We start from the raw sequence: 22,484 nt of genomic DNA on the forward strand, positions 1-22,484 counted from the left end.
AGATTTCCTATCGATTTTGAGATTCGGAGTAACGTAGTAAAGTGTGGTAGAAAAAACGCAAACACTCGGTTTATAAATAGATCACTGATTCAACTTCGAACTTCGAACACCTCTAATGCCAGAATATTTTTTATGAACTTAATAAAGGCATTCAAACCTCATAAAATGACCGCCCTAGGTACTTCACTGCGCAAACTAATATTTGATTTTTTAATATTTCACAAATCTACCAAAAAATCAAAGTAATAATAATTATTTCACATATTAAAAAAAACGTAATTGCGTGTTCTATAAAAATTCTAAACTTCCACTCACTAAATCACTTTTTATACACTTTCACAGAACTCCGAAAAAAAAATTCCAAAAACCAATCTAATAATATTTTAAGCAAAAAAGAACTCCAATTTTGCTTTTCAATACGGTTTGTAATTTTAAAAGACATTCTACGGCAAAGCTGATCCTTTAGCTGTATTATTCTTTCCATTATTGGTTTTCTATGATACTCAAACTAGGAAAAAAATCGCCAAACAACATTGAAAAGTTTTCTGACTTCTTCATTTTAGTAGTAAACTTTGTCAATCGAAACTACTGTTACCATTTACGTATTGGTTTCATTTATTCAACAATAGTTATACAAATAATAATACAAATATTTTAAGATATAGCCAGATTTAACCTGGGTTATGACCGCAACAGAAAACTTTAGTATGTTAATAAAATATTAAATTATTCTCATAGTACATAAAACAATAAACTAGGGGGTAATAATCCAAAATTAATAAGAGAGCCAGAGCTATATTTTAATTTTACCACAAGACTCTCTATTTTCCTTCATACAATGCGTTGAATTTGAACTTTTCATAGTTGGTCGTAAAAAAAATCTATATATATAGTCATTTTGCATCCTGACGAGAACACACACAAAAAAAATTACCACGAATATTGATGAATATCCTTTTTTTATTCTTATTTTGTTTTATGACTAACTCCATTATACTTTTACTCAAATAATAATTTAATAGAAGAACTTTGATTATTACGCTCCTCTTGTTCCCTCTTTCCTTATTTTTTTTTGGTCATGAAACAACCACTATCTCAGTCAGAGCAATCTCTCGCTAGGCATGCAGGACTTTGCAAGGACGACCAGTGAAGAAAGGGTAGAGAGACAGCTTATCGAACCGCAAGAGATGAATCTTGTGCTGATTTAATCGACTATGCGACGGCTGTAGGCGCATGGAAATAAAATACTCTTCTGTTACACTTTAGTAAAATATTTTTTTCTGCTCTAATTCTTTACAATCACAACTACTGTAGTTCAAGGAAAAATCTAATGTAGTTTAATTGTTTCTCAATTTTGAATGGCTGCGACTTTTTGGTCAGTAAAAAATAAAATTTGGTCAGTAAAAAACTTAAAAAAAAAAAACGGTAAAAAGTCAAATTTGGTCAGTGAAAAATCAAAATTGATCAGTAAAAAATGAAATTTGATCGGTAAAATATAAAAAATGGTCATTAAAAAATAAAGAACCTGGGGGCAAATTCTGCGAACGTATCTAGTCAGACTACATATATCTAGTCTGACTACATAGCTGTACATGTACACTGCTGGTGAGTGCGTGTGAGTGTAGTCGAGATAAATTTTGCAATATTGCCGCACCTCTATCTAGTCTCTGAATTCGTTAAGTTGGTTAACGAAATGAAATCGCGACAACCCTTGACTTGATAGGAGACTACATAGCCAAAAGCTATCTAGGCACCTCTTGAGCATGCCTAGATGGATTCGAGCAGTAAAATCTGTAAAATTTATCCGCAGTTTTTCTGCGTGAAATTTTATGGAAAAAAAATCTCCAACATTCCGTTCGACACTCCGCGGAGTTTTCTGTATAATTTCGCGTAGATTTCCTTGAAAAACGACGCTTGCAATGCAGTGCCGTTTACATATATTTGGTTAGCACTTTTTATCCGAGAACTGCTAACCGGTCAGAATATTTTTGCTGATTGATTCAACAAAAATATGCTGAAAACCTTGTTTTTTTTAGCTAACTGTGCTCGCTAGGATCGGGCTACCTTTACATTCAAGCAGAAGTTTAATTTGAATTTTTTTAGGATTTCTCATTATTGAGGGCTTTTTGTAGAATTTACAAAAAAAATGTGAGTACGCAAATTTTGAATAAGTAGATGAATAAACAGTTTCACGCCATGATTTCTCTGTAATTCAGGTGAAATTTCGGTCCCAAATACCCCAATTTGAGAGAGTCTACTGTACTTTCAACTCAGAACCAGAATAAACTGAATATTTGTCTGAAAGTTTTGAACACTCTCCAAGTTGCAAGAATTCAAATTGTTATTCTGTAGATGCTTTTGTAAGGATTTTCCCGATCTTCCGGATATTCCATGAAAAGTCTATGTAATTTTTGAGGAAAGTGCTATATAAATCCATCGGAAAAGTCACGAAATTCCTTAATTTTAATCCATGAAACCTTTAAGTGTCTTGCACGGAAAATTCCGCGGAGAATTCAGTGGAAATAAACAGGATTTATCTGCGTTTTTAGAGGGTACAAGTGTCGATTATTCCGCTAATATTCCGCACGAATCCTGGGAAAATAACGAGGATTTCACAGAAAACGTCGCCTGCAGAAAATCCAGTATATTTACCGCGACCTTTAGCTATGGTTTAACGTAAATTAAGCTAATACAAAACCTGCTCCAAATGGAAATTTTTCGCTACTCCAAATGGAAACGTCATTTTTTCATGATAAATACAATACTAAATTATTATATTTATATATTTTCTATACCACAGTTCCATTATTTAGTTAATTTTGCTCCAAATAAAGCGAAAATCCATTCATATTCACCAATTTTAATTTGTTAATTTCTCAGAAATATTAAAAGTGTACCTTTTCACCATCGAATTTTTCATCGATCGACCATATTTTCGACCATATTTATTCGTTTTATTTAACATTTATGTCATATTTCTGGCTAATTTTAGTTCAATTAAGTGCCAATCTTTATTGTTAACGGTATACGTGAAGTTTTCAAATGAAATAATTACCTATTTCGTGAACAAAAAGGGTTTTTCTGAAGTGTCTGCAAATGCTTCAATAGGAAACCCCGGAAATATGATTTTTTTTTGGAGAGATTTTCTTATTGTTTTAGATGGGAAAGGAAAAAAAACAAGGAATAAAAATAAATCCTGCACTCAAGAGCAACTCAACAAGGTTTTGGAAGCTTTTCGTCGTGGTTTCACTTACACTGTTTGTCTCCAATTAGAAACTGTCCCTTGTCTCCATTTGGATTAATTTGTTTCCAATATAAGCATTTTACGCTTGCGTATTTTTCTTGTATTTAAGAAGTTTTTAAATTATATCTAAAGAATTTTCACTAAACAGTAACATTCTAGAAGAGTCAAGGAGCAAATTTATGTAATTCTCTTCAGAAAAAATATGAACTTAATGTGTTGAATCTTTGTCAAAGTTAAAGGGTCTGGAAATGGTTTTGAATTAGGACATTTACCCTAAATATTTCAAAACACTGTTAGAGACTTTTTTTATGGGACATATGTCAATCTGACAGTCATCAGAGCTAGAGAGCGAACAGTTGCAGATAACGACTTGGGGTCTTCGAAGTATCTGTTTCACCTCTTTCTTTCAAAAACTTTTGTTTTTTTAAGAAAATCTATACTCTGATTTTTTGTGAAAATCTCTGACGTGTTTTTTAATTGATAGACATTTCGTTGAGCTGCCTTTACCATGAATTTCTTCCAATGGAATCTACGGACATTTCACATTTGGTTTTCCATAGAAAATTTCCATGGATGTCTTTGGAAATTAAGGGCAGAATCACATTGACAGTAAAATGTTCGCCGTATTTCGTTAATTTACGCATTATCATTGCAATTCTTACGCAAATTCTCGATTACCGTATTACCTTATCTCATACTCGGTGGCACTAGGTGGAAATAATATAAGAAAATTGAAGAATTAAAACGAAAATTCAATAAACGGTGAGCAAAAAAAAACTGTAAAAGAATTTAATCGTAGTTTTTTTGCTCACCGTTTATCGAATTTTCGTTTTATTTCTTCAATTTTCTTATGTTATTTTCACCTAGTGCCACCGAGTATGAGATAAGGTAATACGGTAATGGAAAATTTACGTAAGAATTGCAATAAAAATGCGTAATCTAATGTAACACGGTGAGGCTACGGCGAACATTTTATTGTCAATGTGATTCTGCCCTAACGCTGGATTTCCATTGGATATTATTCATGATTTCCATGGAAATCTACAATTTCAATGGAATTTCCTGTGCAGGATTCCGTATGGAAGCCTTTTTGGACATTTAGCAGCAAATTCATTGGAATGAGCGGAATTGAACGCCAAATTTCCAATGGAATTTCCGCGTACTTTTGCTATGAAAAATGTAAAATCTTTCTAGTCGATATATACAAAAAATATTAAGGGTTTTGTCATTAACGATAATAGACAAATCGATCGAAGTTCTTATAGAATATCGATCGATATGCGTTATAGGGCAGTTGACCAGTCAAAAGCCAAAAAGTACTCCGACAAAAAAAGTTTTATTAGGCGACTGTTAAAATGTTGTCAAAAGGAGGTTGCTTACCAATTTGACAAAACTTTTCTTACCTTTTTTATGGAAAAAAACATCCTTTTGACAAACTTTTTACAAAATCAAATTGGCCGTCAATTTGACAAAACATTTTCTCACATTTTGTACGGAAAAACATCCTTTTGTCGAAAGTTTCTTGTTAACTTGACGAAACTTTTATTTTCAGATTACAGTAGACTCTCTCTCAATTGGGCATTTGGGGCAAAATGTCAACCGGTTTAGCGATAGAATTGAGCGTCAAAGCCTTTGTAAATTCCACAAAAAGCGCTCAATTATAAAGAATCACGATAAAATAGGAAGAACTACAGCGAATTTGAGAGAATTAGCTTCATAATTAAACGTGAAAATTGTCAACAAAATTTTTCGCCCGATTAAAAAAGAGCCGATTGAGCGAGAGTCTATTGTAGATGAGATTCTTTCCAAGAATGCCTGTGAAGAATCTTAGCTGCCATAAACTCATCAGAACATATCATTCGATTTTTTTTGCTGCGCGCCTTCTATCCTGCAATTCCCCGCCCATTGTTATCACTTAATAAAAATCTTGTGGAAAATTCGTTGCCTTCATTCACTCTCTTTCCCCTATATGCCCTCAAACTATCCCAATCCAAGCCAGTTTTTGGTCTATTGTGTGCTTATTTTTTGGTTGCCAGACGGGCAAAATTATTTTTTTTTTGTCTGCTTTCTTTCCTTTTATTTCGTGTGCAGAAAAGTAGAAAAGAAATAAGTGGAAAAATAAACTCTAATCTGTTATTTTTTGGCAATAAGCCAATATAAACACTTTATCATTAATCTCCTTGAAGATTTCCCAGGCTTTTTGGCTGAAGTGAAAAAATAACAAAAAAAAAGTGCCCTACTAGCCCTCCCGGAATTGCATTATTCCCGGAAAATAGTCTCTCTCTCTTACATTTTCTGCTGAAATAGACAGTTTTCTCCTATGTTTTCCCCCAAAAGAGTTTCCCTTAATTAAAAGCTCTTCCCTATTACTTTTTTTTCTTATACGAGTATTTTTGAGGAGGAACAACTAAAAAAAAAAAAGTACAAGAAGAAATCCATCCCAGGAAATCCTAAAATGGAACTTAAAATAATGAAATTTACTCACATGAATTTCATTAATTCTGCTTTTCTGCCAACTGTTTGAGTTGCTTGAGGACAGTCTCAAGGAGTTTCTTCTTGTCACGCTCTGACTTCTTCAGTACACTGAACATCGTCTTCTTGTCAGCCTCTCGAATCTTCTCCAAAATAATAATTATCGTCGTTGGCTGCACCAGTGAATACCGCTTCTCATCCTTTCCATAGTCATGCAAATATGCACTCCACTCCTCACTCAGCAGCAGATCCAGCAATTGCCGCAATTCCGCAAAATACTTAATTAGTTCACCCTCCTTCAATCCCGGCACCGGATCACTGCCCGCAAATACTTCGCACTGCATCAGATCCAAACTGATCTGTTGCAGTGCTCCCGTGGATATTTGCTTAACATCTCCGCTTAGCAGTAAATTCCTAATAGCATTGGCAATATGCTCACATGCTTTTTTGCAGGCTCCCTGTGCCACATTGGGCAACAGAGTGCAGAAACTCTGAAAAGTGCTCTGCAGGAAGGCAATCATGTCAGTGATAAAGGGTGATCCGTGCCCAATTGGCTCAGCTAGCAACCAATCATATCCCTCCAATTCCTCAAAGAACTCATCGAGCTTCGAGCAGAGCTTCTCAGATACCTGCATCTCAGCCTCAGCTCGAGCCACATGAAACATCGCCGATGGTGCTTGACTGATATTTTGCTTTGTGCCAGTCATCTTGCACACAAAATCATCCAGGAATGGTCCAGCCTTCTCCAAATACTGCGTATCTATTATTATTTGTATTACCTACCGGACAAATTTAAAAAAAAAATCCCTTTAAACTCCCTGAAATCAACATAAATTGCCCTAAACTAAAATTGAAGCGTATATCATACAAAAGTGCTACAAGTTGAAGGAAATGAAGGAATTTGACTGAATTTGCTTATGAAATCACTCCAGACCCTTATGGGATTCAAAGGCCTTTCAAACTAATCAAAACTCATCCCAATCGGTTGAAGAATACTCCCACAAGATCCATTTAACATTTGACCTTGAAAAAATCATTAGAAGGACTGCTTCAAGGTCATAATATTCAACTGACAAAAATTGAATGATAACTGTATACAGGGAGTTCCGGCTTAAGTGAAAACGGATTGAAAGAATTTGATATAAATTGCCTACTATTGGGAACCTATTTATAAAATCATTTTTGAATTGTCCCTAAATGTATGCAAGTATTTTTCACACGGTAAATTTGAAATGCTTTTCTTATAAACCGTTGGCGCTGAAAATAGGCCGAAAAATTGGCACCAAAAATATTTGCATACATGACGGCGTTTCTGTAACTGATTCGAAAGAAATCTCCTGGGGGTATGCAATTTTTTTGTGTCACTGAAATAACTTTACGGGCTTTTTTTGGTCTCGAGAATTTCTTTCAAACCGGAGCTTCCTGTAATATCCTGTGGGGAAAAAGAAAAGACTGTCCTAATAGATAATGTTGAATTATGAGGGGCTCGACGAAGACCAGAAATCAATATCTCTTACCGTTTGGCCTCTTGCCGTCTCACAAGTTGAAAAAAAAAATTATATAAACTGCTCTCTCCTTGAGTTTGAGCAGTAAAAAATCCCGAAAGGGTCAAAATCGTGAACAACCAAAATCTCGAATGGGTCGAAATCCGGATAGAAGAACCGAAATATCGAATGGACCAAAATACCGAAAACCAAAACCCAAAAATTCGACATCACGAAAGCTAAAATCCTGAAAGCCAAAATCAAACCCGGTGGAGACGAAATAATAGAGGATTGTGAATTAATTTCCCAAAACACAAAAAAAATTCCTCCAGGAAGTGAGGATGTGCAACCGCGGAAGTAACTATGACACTTGAGAATTCAAGATTTTGGTCCTTTCGGGATTTTGGCTTTTTGGAATGTTCGTCCATTTAAAAATTTGGCTATTCCGGATTTCGGTCCGGCTATTTTGGCTTTAAAGATTTTAACCATTGTATTCTAAGAACAATTTTAAAAAAAAGCACTGATTTTTGGTTTGCGGAATCTTCATTTTTTCCATTTTGTTTTTTACACTTTGGCTTTTCCCAATTTGTCTTTGGAAATCTTGTCTTTCATATATTTTAAACAAGTATATTTTATTAAATAAAATAATGAAATAACATTAGCCGTACTCACTATGGCGTTGTTATCTCGTAATCTCCGTAATCTGTTATCTTGTTATAATTTTTCATTTATAAATGCCGTACTCACTATGGCGCTGTTATCTTGTAATATCGTTATCTCGTTATCTCGTTATGTTCTCGTAATGTATTTTATAAATGAAAAATTATAACAAGATAACAGATTACGGAGATTACGAGATAACAACGCCATAGTGAGTACGGCTAAAATACATTACGAGAACATAACGAGATAACGAAATAACGATATTACAAGATAACAGCGCCATAGTGAGTACGGCTATTGGTTTTTTCTTCAATTTTTAGTTTCGTCCTTCAGGACAAGGGGAAATTTTTTTATGTATTGAGAAATTTTTAATTTCATCCTTTAGGGCAAAAGGAAAATTTCTGTGTTTTGGGAAATTTTTAGTTTCGTCCTTCAGGGCAAGGGGAAATTTTCTGTTTTTTTGGGAAATTTTTAGTTTCGTCCTTCAGGACAAGAGGAAATTTTCTGTGACTTGGGAATGGTTCTAGTTTCGTCCTTTGGGACAAAGGGAAATTTTTGGAAAGTTATAAAATATACTTATGCAAAATGTGTCACTGACAAAATTTCCGATAATTGTGCAAAATGTATGAAAGACAATATTTCCAAAGACAAAGTTTCCAAAAAAACAAAAATTACCAAAGACAAAGATTCCAAAGACAAAACTGGGAAAGACAAGTGTAAAAAACAAAATGGAAAAAACGAAGATTCCCAATTTCTAATTTTTGGCCTCTTATTCAGGATCCTGCCATAATATCTCTGAACGAAATCAAAGCAGACAAATGTTATTGACAAACGTTGCAAAGTAAGTTTTTCAAAGCTTTTAATAAAAAATTAAAATGTTGAAATTTTATCTTGAAAAAACAATTATCTGTCAATATTCGATTAGCTTTGAATCCCGTATTAGTTGCCTGAAGTCTGAAAATCATATTTTGGAAAAAAACACAAGAAACTTTTATTGAAAGTAAAATTAGAAACCCTTTAATTTCATCATTCCAAATCCTTCAAATGTTACGAAAACCTGTTAATACTTACAGAAACTTATTTTTTTTCAAGTTTCGTAAAAGTTTCGTCAAGTTTCGTAAATCTGTAAAACACTATTCAAAATCTAAATAATAATAGAAATGAATGAGCTTTTCTGAATGTTTTTTTTAATGTCAAATTCCTTATCATCCTCTTTAAAGTTTGCCTTTTGGATGATTATATTTGCAAGTTGAACTTGTATAACTTCATAATGGTATGCGCATGTTTTGCAAAACGCCCTCAATTGGCTTCAGTTTAGAAAACAAAACTATTTGAAGCTCCAAAAAATCCCACAAATATTCTGAAAACTTTTGTGAACTCTCTCTGTCTATTTCTCCTTCTCCTCCTCCTCCTCCTTTTCCATTCAAAAAAAAGTGTATGCAAGGAATTCACTTACCTGCATAAGAGCCAAACTGGGACTGTGGAAAACAGCCGAGAGGCATCCACTAAAACTTCGTGTCAGCAGAAGATTGGCTGCCTTCCTCACCATGGCAGCCACTTCATTCGGCGACAGCGAGAGTTCTTCTGAGAACTTCATACAGGCATACATGAACTCCTTGGCTTGATGATAGACTTCAGGCACCATTTGGGAAAATGGGAACTTTTTGGGAAACTCCTGACTTTCGAGTTGTTCCGAATGGAAGGGGAATCTCTCAAGTATTGCATCGTATTCTTCTTGGTCTTCAACTTCCAACGGCAAAAAGTCTCCACGAGCCAAAATCTCGCGAAATTCATTGACCCATCGCTGCAGGAGGACTTCATTGTAGTGATCACGCATTTCCAGGAGCAAATCCCAGAGCTGAGTGCACGTGTACCCATAAGTCTTGAGCGTGGTAATGCTGAGCATAATGAGATTCTTAATGCGCAACAAAATATTGGGATCTGTGCATGAGGATGAACTCATGCTGAGCACATTGACAGCTCGAGTCAGGGATGCAGACCAGAGATCATCCAGATATGACCTTGTGACAATTTCTCCCCCTGTATTCATTACATGATCCTCCACAATGAAAAATCCAACAATGGAATGAATGTACGTCTTGTACGCATCGAGATTATCGTGCATGGTCTGTGGCGCCTGTAGCACCAATTTAGCTTGATCTCTGCGTTGCTTCCTCCAGTCATTCTCAAAGTACTCCTTATCATTGAGCACAGTATAAATGTGGAGGCATCGATAGACCGGAGAGAAATCTATCAAATCCTACAAATCCCACCCAAAAAAAACCCAAACAAGAACAAACTCTAAAAACCCCGAAATTCAATATTCTCTACTTAATATTTAATTCAAAATACTTCTGCAGCAAAAAAAAGATATTATACTAAACTTTGTACTGCAGAAGAAAATGATTTTCACTTTTGAACTCAAAGAATCCACTTCTGCTTTTTTGTCTCTTGTTTGAAATTGAAATTAAATTCATTGCTTAGATATTGGACTTCAAAGCAAAACAGACGTGCATTCCCCTTCTCATTTATTATCTCAATTTTTTTTTCATGAAAAACTTTCCAAAGAAATGTAAAACTTTCTAATAAAAACAGAAAATCCAGTAATCCTGTACCAGAATTAAAACAAAAGGAACAACACAAGAAACACTTATTCTTTTACAAATGTGACTTTAACCAGGAAATCACGGTAGACTTATGGTAGCTGAGATTCTTTGTATCCCACATCGGAAAGCGTGAAAATTCAATTGTAAGATGAATTTTAAAATGTTTACCGATTTATTATCACTTTGAACCCATTAATAGATTAAATAAATTTTGGCCAAAGATTGAATTGCAACAAAAATTAATAATCACATCATAATCATTGTAAATTTGTTATCCTTTGAAAATGGTTTCAAAATTCAAACTTATCAAGCATTTCTCCAATCTGATGTGAAATACGCTTTCTACAGTCTTTTCAACGTTTACTATTAAAAAACATTATTGTGATTGATTCAAGTGCATTTTCGCAAGGAAAATATGTTATTAAAATGTTTGATTCCCAGAATTTTGATGAACACATTTTCTATGTAGTATCTCTCTCTCTCTTCTTTTTATGTTTTGGCTGTCAGACTCAATCAGGTCCATATAGCCATTTCGCTCACTCTTATTTACATACGAGTTCCATCTGTTTTTCTTTTTTTTCCCATATGTTTGTTCCTCTCATCTCTCCTTATCATTTTTCTTTTTGCTCCATCACAAATCCTTTTTTGCTCCCTTATCTTTTATCATACTTCCTTCTTGATATTTTTGCGTTCAGTTTGTAGCTTTCAAGGACGGTGAAAAATTGTTTTCCATTATTCACCGGACGCGTTTCGATCAAGGATCGAACCGAGGGCCTCTGCGTCACAAAGCCAACACTTTGCCTATTGAGCTACCGAGACCCCCTATGTAGTATCAAAATTTTGATGATCAAATTCTGAAGTCCCAAACTTTTGATGACTAACCCTTTAAGAACGAGTGAAACACCGGTTTCCCAATATCAAAAACAATTTTTTGATTATAGAAAGTTGTTTTGTCCTCTAAATAATCATAAAAAATAGTTTTTATTTTTGGGACACCGGTGTCCCATTCGTCCTTAACCCTTTAAGGACGAGAAGGTCAAAAATTGAGGGTTAGTAAAAATCACTTTTTTTCTAACTTTTTAGGACAAAACATAACGTTAGATGGCCATAGGAAAAATTTCATTTTTAGGTCACCGGTGACCCAATCGTCCTTAAATGATTAAATAAAAGGTTAAATTGTTGACCAATCTTTTATGTCCTAAAATTTTGATTATGCTCTAATGCCTTTCCAACATACTTTTACGATTGGTTCCGGAACAAAAGTTGTTACATTTGCCAATGGTATAGGTCTCAATGGAATACTATTGGTCTCATTCGTGGCGAAAGGTTGGATTGTTTTGCCCATTGTCCTTTTTGAGTCAAAATGTTAATTACCAAATAATTTGACATCAAATTTTTGAATCCCAAAATATTGATTTAACAAATATTTGAGCCAAAATTTTTATTACCAAAAGCTTGATAACGAAATTTTTGAGTCAAAATTTTGATTACCAAAGGAGAATGGTCAAAACTATATGGGCGCTGGTCCCGGAATCGCCACAGACGAGAGTAGGCGCATTTTGTAGGTACTGATATAAGATTAAAAAATTGCCGGAACCCAGGACGATAAACGCTGGGAGTCCTTGTAAAAAAGCCTTTATGCTTCCGATAAATCGCTGTTTTGACAACGAATTACTCAAGAACGACTAAAGCTATTTTAATGAAATTCGGTATAGGGTCAGTGTATTACTTAAAATTTTTATTCATGCATACCACCCCCTTCTCCGACCCTCCATTCTTGTAGCCCCCACACAAAATGAGACCATTTTATCTTACGACTTCTTTCTGAGAAGAGGTACAATGCTGAAATACGGCATGCGAACAAGGCTTAATGAAAACTTTTTAACCATACATACCGAACCTTCTTCCATCATCCCTTGTGCTAGCCTCTATACAAAATGAGAGCATTTTACCTTATAATTCCTTTCTGAAATGAGGTAAAAAGCTGAAATTCGACATGGGAACAAAGCTTAAGGAAGATCCTTTAACTAGCATACCACCTCAACACCCATTTGTCTGGTAGTCCCAATATAGAAAGAGTTCCTTCGCACAAATTGTTATAATTTCACTGAATTGGATATTAGTACAATTTCTGTAGACAATAAATCGAGAAGCAACTCCAAAACCTTGATTACAATATCAAAAAAATTACCACTAATGTCAATTAGATTATATGAGGATATATTTCTATCTTTCACGTACCAGCAGATCTTAACGAGCCGAAAAATGACATATAAAAAATCTGGAAAATGATTGTTAACATTATTACTTATTCAATTTTTTCATTCAATCAAGCTCGATCAAAAAATTCTTCGTGAGAATTGTTGAAAATACCTCTTCTCAGAAAGGAGTTATAAAGTAAAATGCTCTCATTTTGTATGGGGGCTATTAGAATGGAGGGTGAGGGGAGGGGGTGGTATGCATAGATAAAGAGTTTAAGTACAGTAGACTCTTCGATATCCGGCTGACTGGGGGACAAAATGACATTTAGGTTTTTTGAATGATCAACGGTTTTTCTATTTTGTGCAGTGTGAATTTATTTTCTGTCTGACAAAGAAAAAGAGAATTTTCTTCATGGTGTGCTCATGTTTCATTTTTTATCACAATTATGTATTAAAAACTTCGATACAATGTTAATAATACTTTAATTCACTCTGGACAAACTTCATGTTTAGTGAAAATAATTTTGAATATATCAACCGCCAGTGTTTGGCAGCTGTCACCCGGATATCGAAGTGCTGGATAACGAAGAGTTGAGTGTAATACACTGACCCTTTATCGAATTTCATCAAGATCGCTTTAGCAGTTCTTGCGTAATTCGTTGTCATAATAGTGATTTATCGGCAGGATAGCGGCTTTTTTACAAAGACTCCCAGCAGTTATTGTCCTGGGTCCCAAGATTTTTTTTAATCTTATACCAGTATCTGCAAAATGCGCCTACTCTCATCTCTAAAGATGAATCGATGCCCATATATACTTTTGACCATTCTTCCTTCTAAGAAATAGTTTTTATGCTCTAGAATTTTTCCTCCGTAGTTTAGAATATTGGTCCCAGAACAAAAGTTGTTACCTATATCAATGTCTATCCATTGATATAGGTCCTGTTCGTGGCGATTCCGGGACCGGATTTGACCATTCACCTTTTTGATCATAAAATTTTTCAGTCAAAATTTTGATTATCAAATATTTTACAACCATTTTTTGAGCAAAATTTTTAATTACTAAATATTTGAATCAAAATTTTAATTACTAAATATTTGAATGAAAACTATAATTACCAAATATTTGATCACCACATTTTTGAATCCCAAATTTTTATTATCAAATTTCTGAGTTAAGATTTTGTTTTAAAAATATTTGAGCCGAAATTTTTATTACCAAAAAGCTTGATCACGAAATTTTTGAGTCAAAATTTTAATTAACAAATATTTTACCATCAAATATTTGAAAACTAAATTAATTAGTGACTCCGAGCGTCCTAAAATTTTTATATCAACTGTCCACAAGAACAGCAGAGACTTCACACATTTAGTATTATACACTGTATACACAATACTCTGTAATACTTCTGCTATAAATAGAGGCTACAAGCCTAATTACAGAAGAAACTGGAATTTTATGCAAATTAATTTAAAAATTCATTACGAGGACTAATTTCTTATTATTAAAAAGTAGTTGATATAGTTTTTTATTACTCAAAAAATAAGCTATATAGTAAGGTGGGGTAACTGGATCATTTTCCGAAGAGTGCTACTTAAACTCTTGTTTTTGGACTGATGAAATTGTTTTTTACTTCTTCTAAATCCATAGAATTATTCACTGTTTCATTCAGAAACATAATATAAAAAAATTATCAAAAATATTAAAGAAAATTTATAAAATAATGATAATACTGAAATAAGTCAGTATGCACTAACTGGGTCGCCTTTTCGCTAATTCACTTTTAATTAAACCTTTGGATTTAAAATACTTTTTTCACAAGGAAAAAACAATAAATGTTTTCAATCAATCAGCTGTCATTAGCGAAAATATTACTGCTAGAAAATTTTTAGTGAAGAACCCAGCTGGCACAAGATTGAAATGAGTCGATTACACTCACTTATTTAATGGATAAAAATATTATTTTTGCTTTTTCTCAAACTTGAATAGTTATATTATGTTACTGTAGTGACTAATATTACGGAAATAAAAATAAAAATATTATTTTAAGTGGATTAGTCATAAATGATCCAGATAGCGAAGTGCCCAGATTAGCACACTTGACTATAAAATAAAAAATTAGTGTAAAAACCCTAAATACCTAATAAACCCTAAATACCTAATGGTTAAAGCTATTAAGGTAGACGATTAATGGTTATTGAAGTAGGAAGTTAAAGGAATTAGGGTAAGTGTGCCAAATTCCGGCCAGCTTGCAATTCCGGCCACCTTTTTTGTTCCTCAAATTTCCATGATTTTTTAGTTTTTACATACTCTAGAGATTATACAATGCAAAAGAATAACAAAAATGTAGCTTCGACAAACGAGATGACGTGAAAAATATATTGGAAGAATTCCTGAAGGGCAAGACACTATGAGAATGAAGGTGGCTGAAATAGGGCACCAAAGCTATGTCTACATTTTTATTCATTTTAAAATGTATTAAGAACGATTTTAAAATAAATAAAGGCGATAAACTGTCTACAAGGTTCTAAGTAACACTCCTAAAGTAGAAGGAATGAAAAAAATCAATTTCTATTAAAGATATTACATTTCAAACTTGAGATTTTGGCATGCAACTATGCCGAAATTTGGCACACTTACCCTAAGCGTTAAAAATAAAATCACTCTCTTTTACTTCAAAGAAGTTCAAAACATTTCGTCGCTTTCGAAAAATATCGCAAAAAAATACGAGGAAATCGAAAATTATTAATAAAAATGAGTTGCAAGTTTCAAGCACTCTAAGATCGTCTGTAAAGAATCTCAGCTACCACAAGTTTATCTGGTCTTATCACTTGGTTTTAAAATTGAATGAATTATCATTAGCCTCGATAGCCTATCATCAAATTTTTATCACAAAAAAAAAACAATTTATTTTAAAATTAAACTCACCTGGGCACTGAGATCCTCCTCATCCACTGCACTTCCATTCTTCTCCATGCTCTGATACTCCTCAATGATCGACTTCAGATTCCGTCGCTGCATCTGCCTTGTGTGATTCATAGCCACTTCCCCAATCTTCGGCGAAAACTTCCGAATATTCTCCAAAAACTCCCTGAAATCCTCCTCGGAAGATTGCTTTATCTTCTCCTTCAACTTCGGCACAGCACTCTTCATCTGAGCTGTGAAGCGATAATTAGCCACTTTGGGCAGATGCTCATTTTCCAGCTGCTCGAGAGTCTTCAGAGCCGGATAGTATCGTTTCTCATTGACTTGACGCAGCAATTTCGAAAAACACTCCAGCACCGGAAGGCAATTGGTTAGACTCTGAATGGCATTGGCAATGTTGCCCTCAACTTGTCGTGCCCGGACAAGTTCCTTCCCACGGGTCAGGAGTCCTGATGAAACTTCTCCCAGTGACTCATTGAGACTCAGCACTTCATTATTGAGGTTCTTGGTCTGAGTCCGTACTTGCAACAGCTCCCTGATAGACTCTATGAAGCCCTGGTAGTAGATATTGCAAATTCTTTCAATGTCCTTGTCATGATTTCGGATCCGGGCATCAATTTGCTCGCACAGAGAAGCCTGATCCGTGCCCTCGAGGATTGAGCGGAATGTAGGACCCCAATAGTCATCCACAGATTCAATGTCCTGTATCGAGACATTGGCCATCGTGCCTACGAGTTTGAAAAGTAGAGAAACAATTTTACTGAATTTTATTGACAAAAAATTGAAGAAAACTTGATTTATTTACCTTTTATCGTTGTTTAGCAAGGTGAACCCACAACGAAAATGCAGCAGGTTTTCCGCCCCTGCCGAAATGTCACTCCATGTCGATCATGTCGATAAGTTGTTTACCCATTAAATAAAATGATGCGACATCGTCCACTGAATTGTCCATTGAATTGTCCACTTTTAATCCGTTACTTTATTGAATAAATCGTATTTTATACTAACACGAACTTTGTGGATTATTTTATATCACCTTTTGCATAATTTTCTGGTTCACATATAAACTTAATGTGTCTCTCATGAAAAACTAAGTAAAAACTCCAGGAAAGGGTAAAAAAAATAGCAGAGACAAAGATTAAAGATCATGATTTATAATGATGGCAACAAGGATGATCTGAGAGGATCTGTAAATAAAATAAAATAGCGATATTTGGAGAATATTATCATTATCAAACTTTCAAGGTAAAAATAAAGGTTCTGTCAAGCAGCAGAACCAAATAGAGATACGGATAGCCAGAGAACTAAAAGGCTGTACGATCCTCGGCCATCAGTAAAGAAACACCAATTTGTGGAGATGTTGAAAGCCTGATCATTAATTTAAGAACATTGGGTACTTTTATTAGGGTAAATTAAGCTAATTCAAAACCTGTTCCAAATGGAAATTTTTCGCTATTGCAAATGGAGGCGTCACTGTTTTCACGATAAATATAGTACTAATTTATCATATTTATATATTTTCAATACCATAGTTTCATTATTTATTTAATTTTGCTCCAAATAAAGCGAAAATCCATTCATATTCACAAATTTTAATTTGTTAATTTCTCAGAAAAAATAAAAATGTACCTTTTCACCATCGAATTTTTCATCGATCGACCATGTTTTCCAAAGAAAAGCACAATGAGTTGACTGTTGTTTATTCTTTTTGTTTAACATTTATGTCATACTTCTGGCTAATTTTAGTTAAATTAAGTGCTAATCTTTATTGTTAACGATACGTGAAGTTTTCAAATAAAATAATTACCTATTTCGTGAACAAAAAGGGGTTTTCTGAGTGTCTGCAAATGCTTCAATAGGAAACCCTGGAAATATGATTTTTTTTTGGAAGATTTTCTTATTGTTTTAGATGGGGAAGGAGAAAACACCAGAAATAAGAACAAATCCTGCACTCAGGAGCAACTCAACAAGGTTTTGAAAGCCTTTCGTCGCGGTTTCACTTACACTGTTTGTCTCCAATTAGAAACTTTCCCTTGTCTCCATTTGGATTAATATGTTTCCAATAGAAGCATTTTACGCTCGCGTATTTTTCTTGTATTTAAGAAGTTTTCAAATTATATCCAAAGAATTTTCACTAAACAGTAACATTCTAGAAGAGTCAAGGCGCAAATTTATGTAATTCTCTTCATAAAAAATATAAACTTAATGTATTGAATCTTCTGTCAAAGTTAAAGCATCTGAAAATGGTTTTTAATTTGGACATTTACCTTACAGAGCGTTCCGCTTTGAAAGACATTTTTGGGACCGAAAAAATCCGCGAATTCACTTCAGTGCATTCGCGGAATACGTTGCGGAAGCATCGTGGTGTATGCAAATGCAAGAGAAAGAGAAAAGAATTTCCTGTCATTTACAGAAAAATTGAAATTGATAGAATTATCACGCAATGAAAAAAAACCCAAGAGCAATTGTGCAGGCAATTCGAAATTTCTCGCTCTTCTTGATCATGAGGTAACCACACTTGGAATCAAGTAACCAAAATTTCGCTCGCTCGTGTATGGGGAAAATTCTTCCAAGCTTTGATGAAGTGCATGGCGAAATAATGGAGGATCACACTCAAAACATACGCAGGTATGTGACTGTAATGGATTTGGATCTCACGGATGTTGATGTCAGGAATATTTTGAACTCGAATGAAACAATTTTGACCAAAATTGATATTTTAAAATTACAAGAAGAAAACTCTATGAGCGTTATTAGAAAATTTTGCAATGCTGCAAAACTTTGATAATAATATTGAGCGTGGATTGCTGGCGTGACAAAGATTAGAACAAAGAATCTATGATTTGTATTATCTTGAGAAAAATTAAAATAAAAAAAATTATTTGGCTTCTTATCTAGCAAAAAAAATTAACACCTTTGTTTTATTTTCACGAGAATGTTCATTGAACAGAGATGAAGCGTTAGCGAAGAGAATTGGCATTGGAATAGAATAGAGAAATTCAGAACAAAATTTCAACGGTTCATACGAAATACATTTCAAATTTAACATTTAAAAAATAATTTTATAAATTAGCTCCCAATATTAAGGCAATGTATTTAGAATTCTCTCAATGCGTTTTCACTCAAAGCGGAACTCCCTGTATTTTTTTCTATTTGCTCATCAAAAATGATTATTTATTTTTTCAAACCCTCTACTTGTCAAAAATTTACATTAACCGTCTCTAACAGGTAAGACCGCCTCAAGGCGGTCATTCTATAAAACACATTTACTGCGATAACATTACTTATTTGAAGTTGAAATATCTACAGTGTCCTCAGTTGCAGTCTTACTAACTTATTTTCTGAAGCTGAACTCATTTTGACCTTTCGTTTGCTTACCATCTTCAGTTTTGTGTGACAGGTCAGAGAAAAAAAACAACAAAATGTTGTTCGCGACATTTTGCGTTTTCAAGTCCAAAAAAGATTGTTTTAAAATAATCTAACTGTAGTAAGAATCGTATTTCCTGAAAGATATGTTATTTTAGTTTGTATATTTCAATTCATAAGTGTGAAAAAACTCAAAGTATGAGTTTTAGAAGAAAAAAAGGAAGACCGCCTGTGGGCGGTCTTATCGGTTTAGGTGTAAAATTTTCAAAAATTACCGAACTTTTTATTTAATTGTTTTTATTTTGTTCTAGTAAAATATATTATTATTTTGCAATATATTAATCATGGAAAACAATTGAGATTACACGAAGACTGTCCAGAATGAGTAAAATAGTCGATTTCTGCGAATTAAGCGAAATTGATAAAGAAGCAGACTTCAACAGTGATGATGAATTCCCTAATTCGTCCTTTAATGCCCCAGATCGTGAAATAAAACCAGAAGATGAGCAATGTATTTCAAAGGACCTTCAAATTATACAAGAAGATGACGTTTTCATACATAGACTGCGACCTATTAGTTTAAAGTCAGTCCCATTGAAACACCTTGAGCTTCATTAACGTCTAATTATAATAATTATAAATGTTTTTTTTTCCTGAAAATTATCATTTCTTAGATAATCATACAACATTCATCAATAAAAAACGTTTAAAATTCATTTATTTTACTATTTGTTCACTATTTTTCAATTAAAATATTTCAGTCTTTTTATGCCTTAAACCGATATGATCGCCTCCAGGCGGTCTTTACCTTTTCAAACCTGGCGCCCAAACGGAAAAAGATAATGAAGAATGGACGGTATTTTTGAGTTCAGTGGATTTTAATTATCCTAGACTAAATTATTTAATTATTTTTTTGGAAAAAGAAAACACTGTTCGAGGGTTAAAATTAAGCTTCAGTAGCTATCATTGCTATCGTGGGTATAATGATAACCTTTGGATATCGAATCGATAGTATCAATAATTTTGAATCTATTAGATTTAATGAATTATGCATTTTTAAGCATTATTTGCCATTTTTTCCATTTTTGAAATAATGTCGCTGGTGATAAATATTTATATATTAATCACAAAAAGTGCAGTTAATCATATTAACTTTTCAGAATCGACAGTCGATACCATCGAAAAGGAATTATTGTATCACCCTATTATATTCTAAGCTTATAATATTTTTAACAATTTTGAAAATTAGAGAAAAGGGTTCTATTTATGAAAGATAATTGGCACTGCTTAGAATTTTTATATAAATTTCGTAAATTTCTATGTAAAAGTGTTGAGTATTATTTTTTTTTAATTAAAGAGAATCATGGGACAATGAACGTTAAGTCCACGGACCAATTCAAATTTTTAATGTTAAAATTTTCTGTAGATCAATTTTTTAGTGGGCTCTTCCATGAGTCATCAAAATAAACAAAGTTAAAATTTGCAAACAATTTTGACTGATTTTTAGTTAAAATTCAGCCGAAAAGTGACCTTATTTGTGCCAGAATTGATGCATTTAGTGTAATTATACAAGAATCCATAAAATGGAGAGTGTTCACCGGGAGAAAATCCTCAAAAACATCGATTCCCTCATGAAAGCCACTGATTATGAAAAGTTCATTGAATGCTGCCTGAAGAAGAATCTCCTGTCGCAGACAATGAGGGAGAATCTGGAGGAGGAATTTGGCAATGAGACTGACCGTAAAATGGCTTTATGGAGAAAGATCCCAAAGAGGGGTCCCAAAGCCTATGATAAACTCCTGGAGATTTGTTCTGAGAACTATCCTCAAGCCTATATCATTCTCAATAAAGCCATTGCCAGGAATCTTGGACAGATGACCAGTGTGAGTCAATCGAGGGAGAACTATGCTCAATTGGATGAGCCAGATATGAAGGATGGGATGTGCTTGTCTGTGGCCAAAAAGGAACCTTTGGAAGTGGCTGAACTCAAGCCATATTCTGGAAAACTGGTCAATCATCTGAATCTCACTGTGAAGAAATCCACAAAAATCCATGTAAATCCCAAATTGAAGGTATACAAGATGTCTTCGAGGAATCGCGGAGTTCTTTTCCTCATCAACATCATCAACTTCCGGAAGAAAGAGTTCAACCGGAAAGGAGCCAACAATGACAGGGACAATCTTATCTACTTATTCACAGAATTGGGCTTTACCATTTACTATTTCGAAGACATTGAACCTGAACAGATGTTCAATCACCTCGAAAACTTCCAAATGCTGGACAGTCTGGACAAAACTGAATGCTTCGTCTTTGGCATTATGACGCATGGCAACATTAAGAATCACCATACGTACGTAGAATTTGGTAATGGAGAAATTATCTCACTGGATTCGATTCTGGAAAAATTCTACAACAGCAACTGCTTTTCCCTCATGATGAAGCCAAAGATCTTCATCCTGCCATTTTGCAGGTAAGTTCCAAGAAATCCCAAGAAAAATCACCATAAATCCCTCTTCCTAAATCCCCTTCTTCCACTTCCAGAGGAAGTCACCCCGATCAGGGAGTCTACGTCCAGAACATTCAACATGACACTGCCCTCAGTATTCCCGGGGAAGCTGGACAATCGTCCGTGGTGACGACAAAAATTACAACAAAAAGTGACATTCTAATCTGCTACGCCACAGTGAAAGGCTTCGAAAGTCATCGAAATACCGACGATGGATCCTGGTACATCCAAGCTCTGTGCCAGGTTTGGGCAGAAAATGCCCATGATACAGACGTCGAGACCATGATGAAGATGGTAGACACGAAAATGCGTGAACAATGGGAAAAAACCGAAACGAGAACCGTCCAGACAGCCTCAATGGAGAATTTGGGCTTCAACAAGGTGCTCTATCTCAATCCCGGCTACTTCGAGGATAATCCATGACATTCCCAGTTATATTCTTTTTGCTCAATTTCCAGTCACATCGAACAAAATTTTATCAAAATTGTGAATCGTCTTATTTTTTTAGAAAATTATTTTAATATGATTTATATCTGCAAGTTATAAACTAAATATACAATACAAACTTTATTGTGTTTCTTCTTTTTGATCTCAGCTGTTAAATCATTTTATAAATATTTCCTCCAGTTAACTTAGAAGTGAAGAGTTGCCCTACAACTTTGTTTAATACATGAAATCCGTAAAACCGCCCCTTGCGGGTGAAATAATGAGGTTTTCCTAAGAAATCCCCAAAAAATGCTTTGGACTGAGGTTTTAAAATAATCATATATAACAAACTAAACCAGATATTTAGGTGCTCTCTTTGGGAGAGCACAGAGGGTCCTTGAGGGTATATATTTGACCAATAGAGACACCTCCTGTGAATTCTCTAAATGTCTCATTTATTGATCTTTCTTTATTTATTGAATTTTTGAGATTTGATTCTTTAGAGTCGGGAAATTAATTGTTTAGCAATAGATTGCTTAAATTTGTTTGGAAAACACAATGTTCTCTTAAATCATCAAATTATGAGTGAATTT

General features: G+C 34.1%; 2 protein-coding genes across 4 annotated transcripts; one reads left to right on the forward strand and one right to left on the reverse strand.

The window, feature by feature from the left end:
• Positions 1 to 597: 597 nt before the first annotated feature.
• LOC129799554 (exocyst complex component 6) lies at positions 598 to 16,768 on the reverse strand. 3 transcript variants are annotated; one of them, XM_055843568.1, is made up of 5 exons: positions 16,399 to 16,768; positions 15,597 to 16,321; positions 9,320 to 10,123; positions 5,730 to 6,495; positions 598 to 1,223 (listed from the first exon to the last, which is right to left on the reverse strand). In XM_055843568.1, exons 2-4 carry the CDS (start codon positions 16,314 to 16,316, stop codon positions 5,740 to 5,742), a joined length of 2,280 nt encoding a protein of 759 aa, XP_055699543.1. In that variant the 5' UTR covers positions 16,317 to 16,321; positions 16,399 to 16,768; the 3' UTR covers positions 598 to 1,223; positions 5,730 to 5,739. The 3 variants fall into 3 exon arrangements, with proteins under 3 accessions (XP_055699543.1, XP_055699545.1, XP_055699544.1); XM_055843570.1 differs by having other exon boundaries at positions 598 to 1,252; XM_055843569.1 differs by lacking the exon at positions 598 to 1,223 and adding an exon at positions 5,294 to 5,651.
• A 3,613-nt stretch (positions 16,769 to 20,381) lies between these two features.
• On the forward strand, positions 20,382 to 22,035 carry LOC129799568 (caspase Dronc). Its single transcript, XM_055843588.1, has 2 exons — positions 20,382 to 21,429; positions 21,501 to 22,035. The coding sequence occupies exons 1-2, from the start codon at positions 20,543 to 20,545 to the stop codon at positions 21,886 to 21,888; spliced, it is 1,275 nt and encodes a 424-aa protein (XP_055699563.1). The 5' UTR covers positions 20,382 to 20,542; the 3' UTR covers positions 21,889 to 22,035.
• The last annotated feature ends 449 nt before the right edge of the window (positions 22,036 to 22,484 follow it).

This window comes from Phlebotomus papatasi, chromosome 1 (assembly GCF_024763615.1).
Source record: "Phlebotomus papatasi isolate M1 chromosome 1, Ppap_2.1, whole genome shotgun sequence".
Lineage (NCBI taxonomy): Eukaryota > Metazoa > Arthropoda > Insecta > Diptera > Psychodidae > Phlebotomus > Phlebotomus papatasi.

What these genes read in the sequence shown, in the direction of transcription:
- LOC129799554 (XM_055843568.1), bottom strand. Translation starts at nt 16,316, where the DNA reads ATGGCCAATGTCTCGATACAGGACATTGAATCTGTGGATGACTATTGG. An exon ending in AGGAGGATCTCAGTGCCCAG is followed by an intron (nt 10,124 to 15,596) that starts GTGAGTTTAATT and finishes TGGGATTTGTAG; the next exon opens with GATTTGATAGATTTCTCTCC. An exon ending in CCAGTTTGGCTCTTATGCAG is followed by an intron (nt 6,496 to 9,319) that starts GTAAGTGAATTC and finishes TTTGTCCGGTAG; the next exon opens with GTAATACAAATAATAATAGA.
- LOC129799568 (XM_055843588.1), top strand. Translation starts at nt 20,543, where the DNA reads ATGGAGAGTGTTCACCGGGAGAAAATCCTCAAAAACATCGATTCCCTC. An exon ending in TTCATCCTGCCATTTTGCAG is followed by an intron (nt 21,430 to 21,500) that starts GTAAGTTCCAAG and finishes TTCCACTTCCAG; the next exon opens with AGGAAGTCACCCCGATCAGG.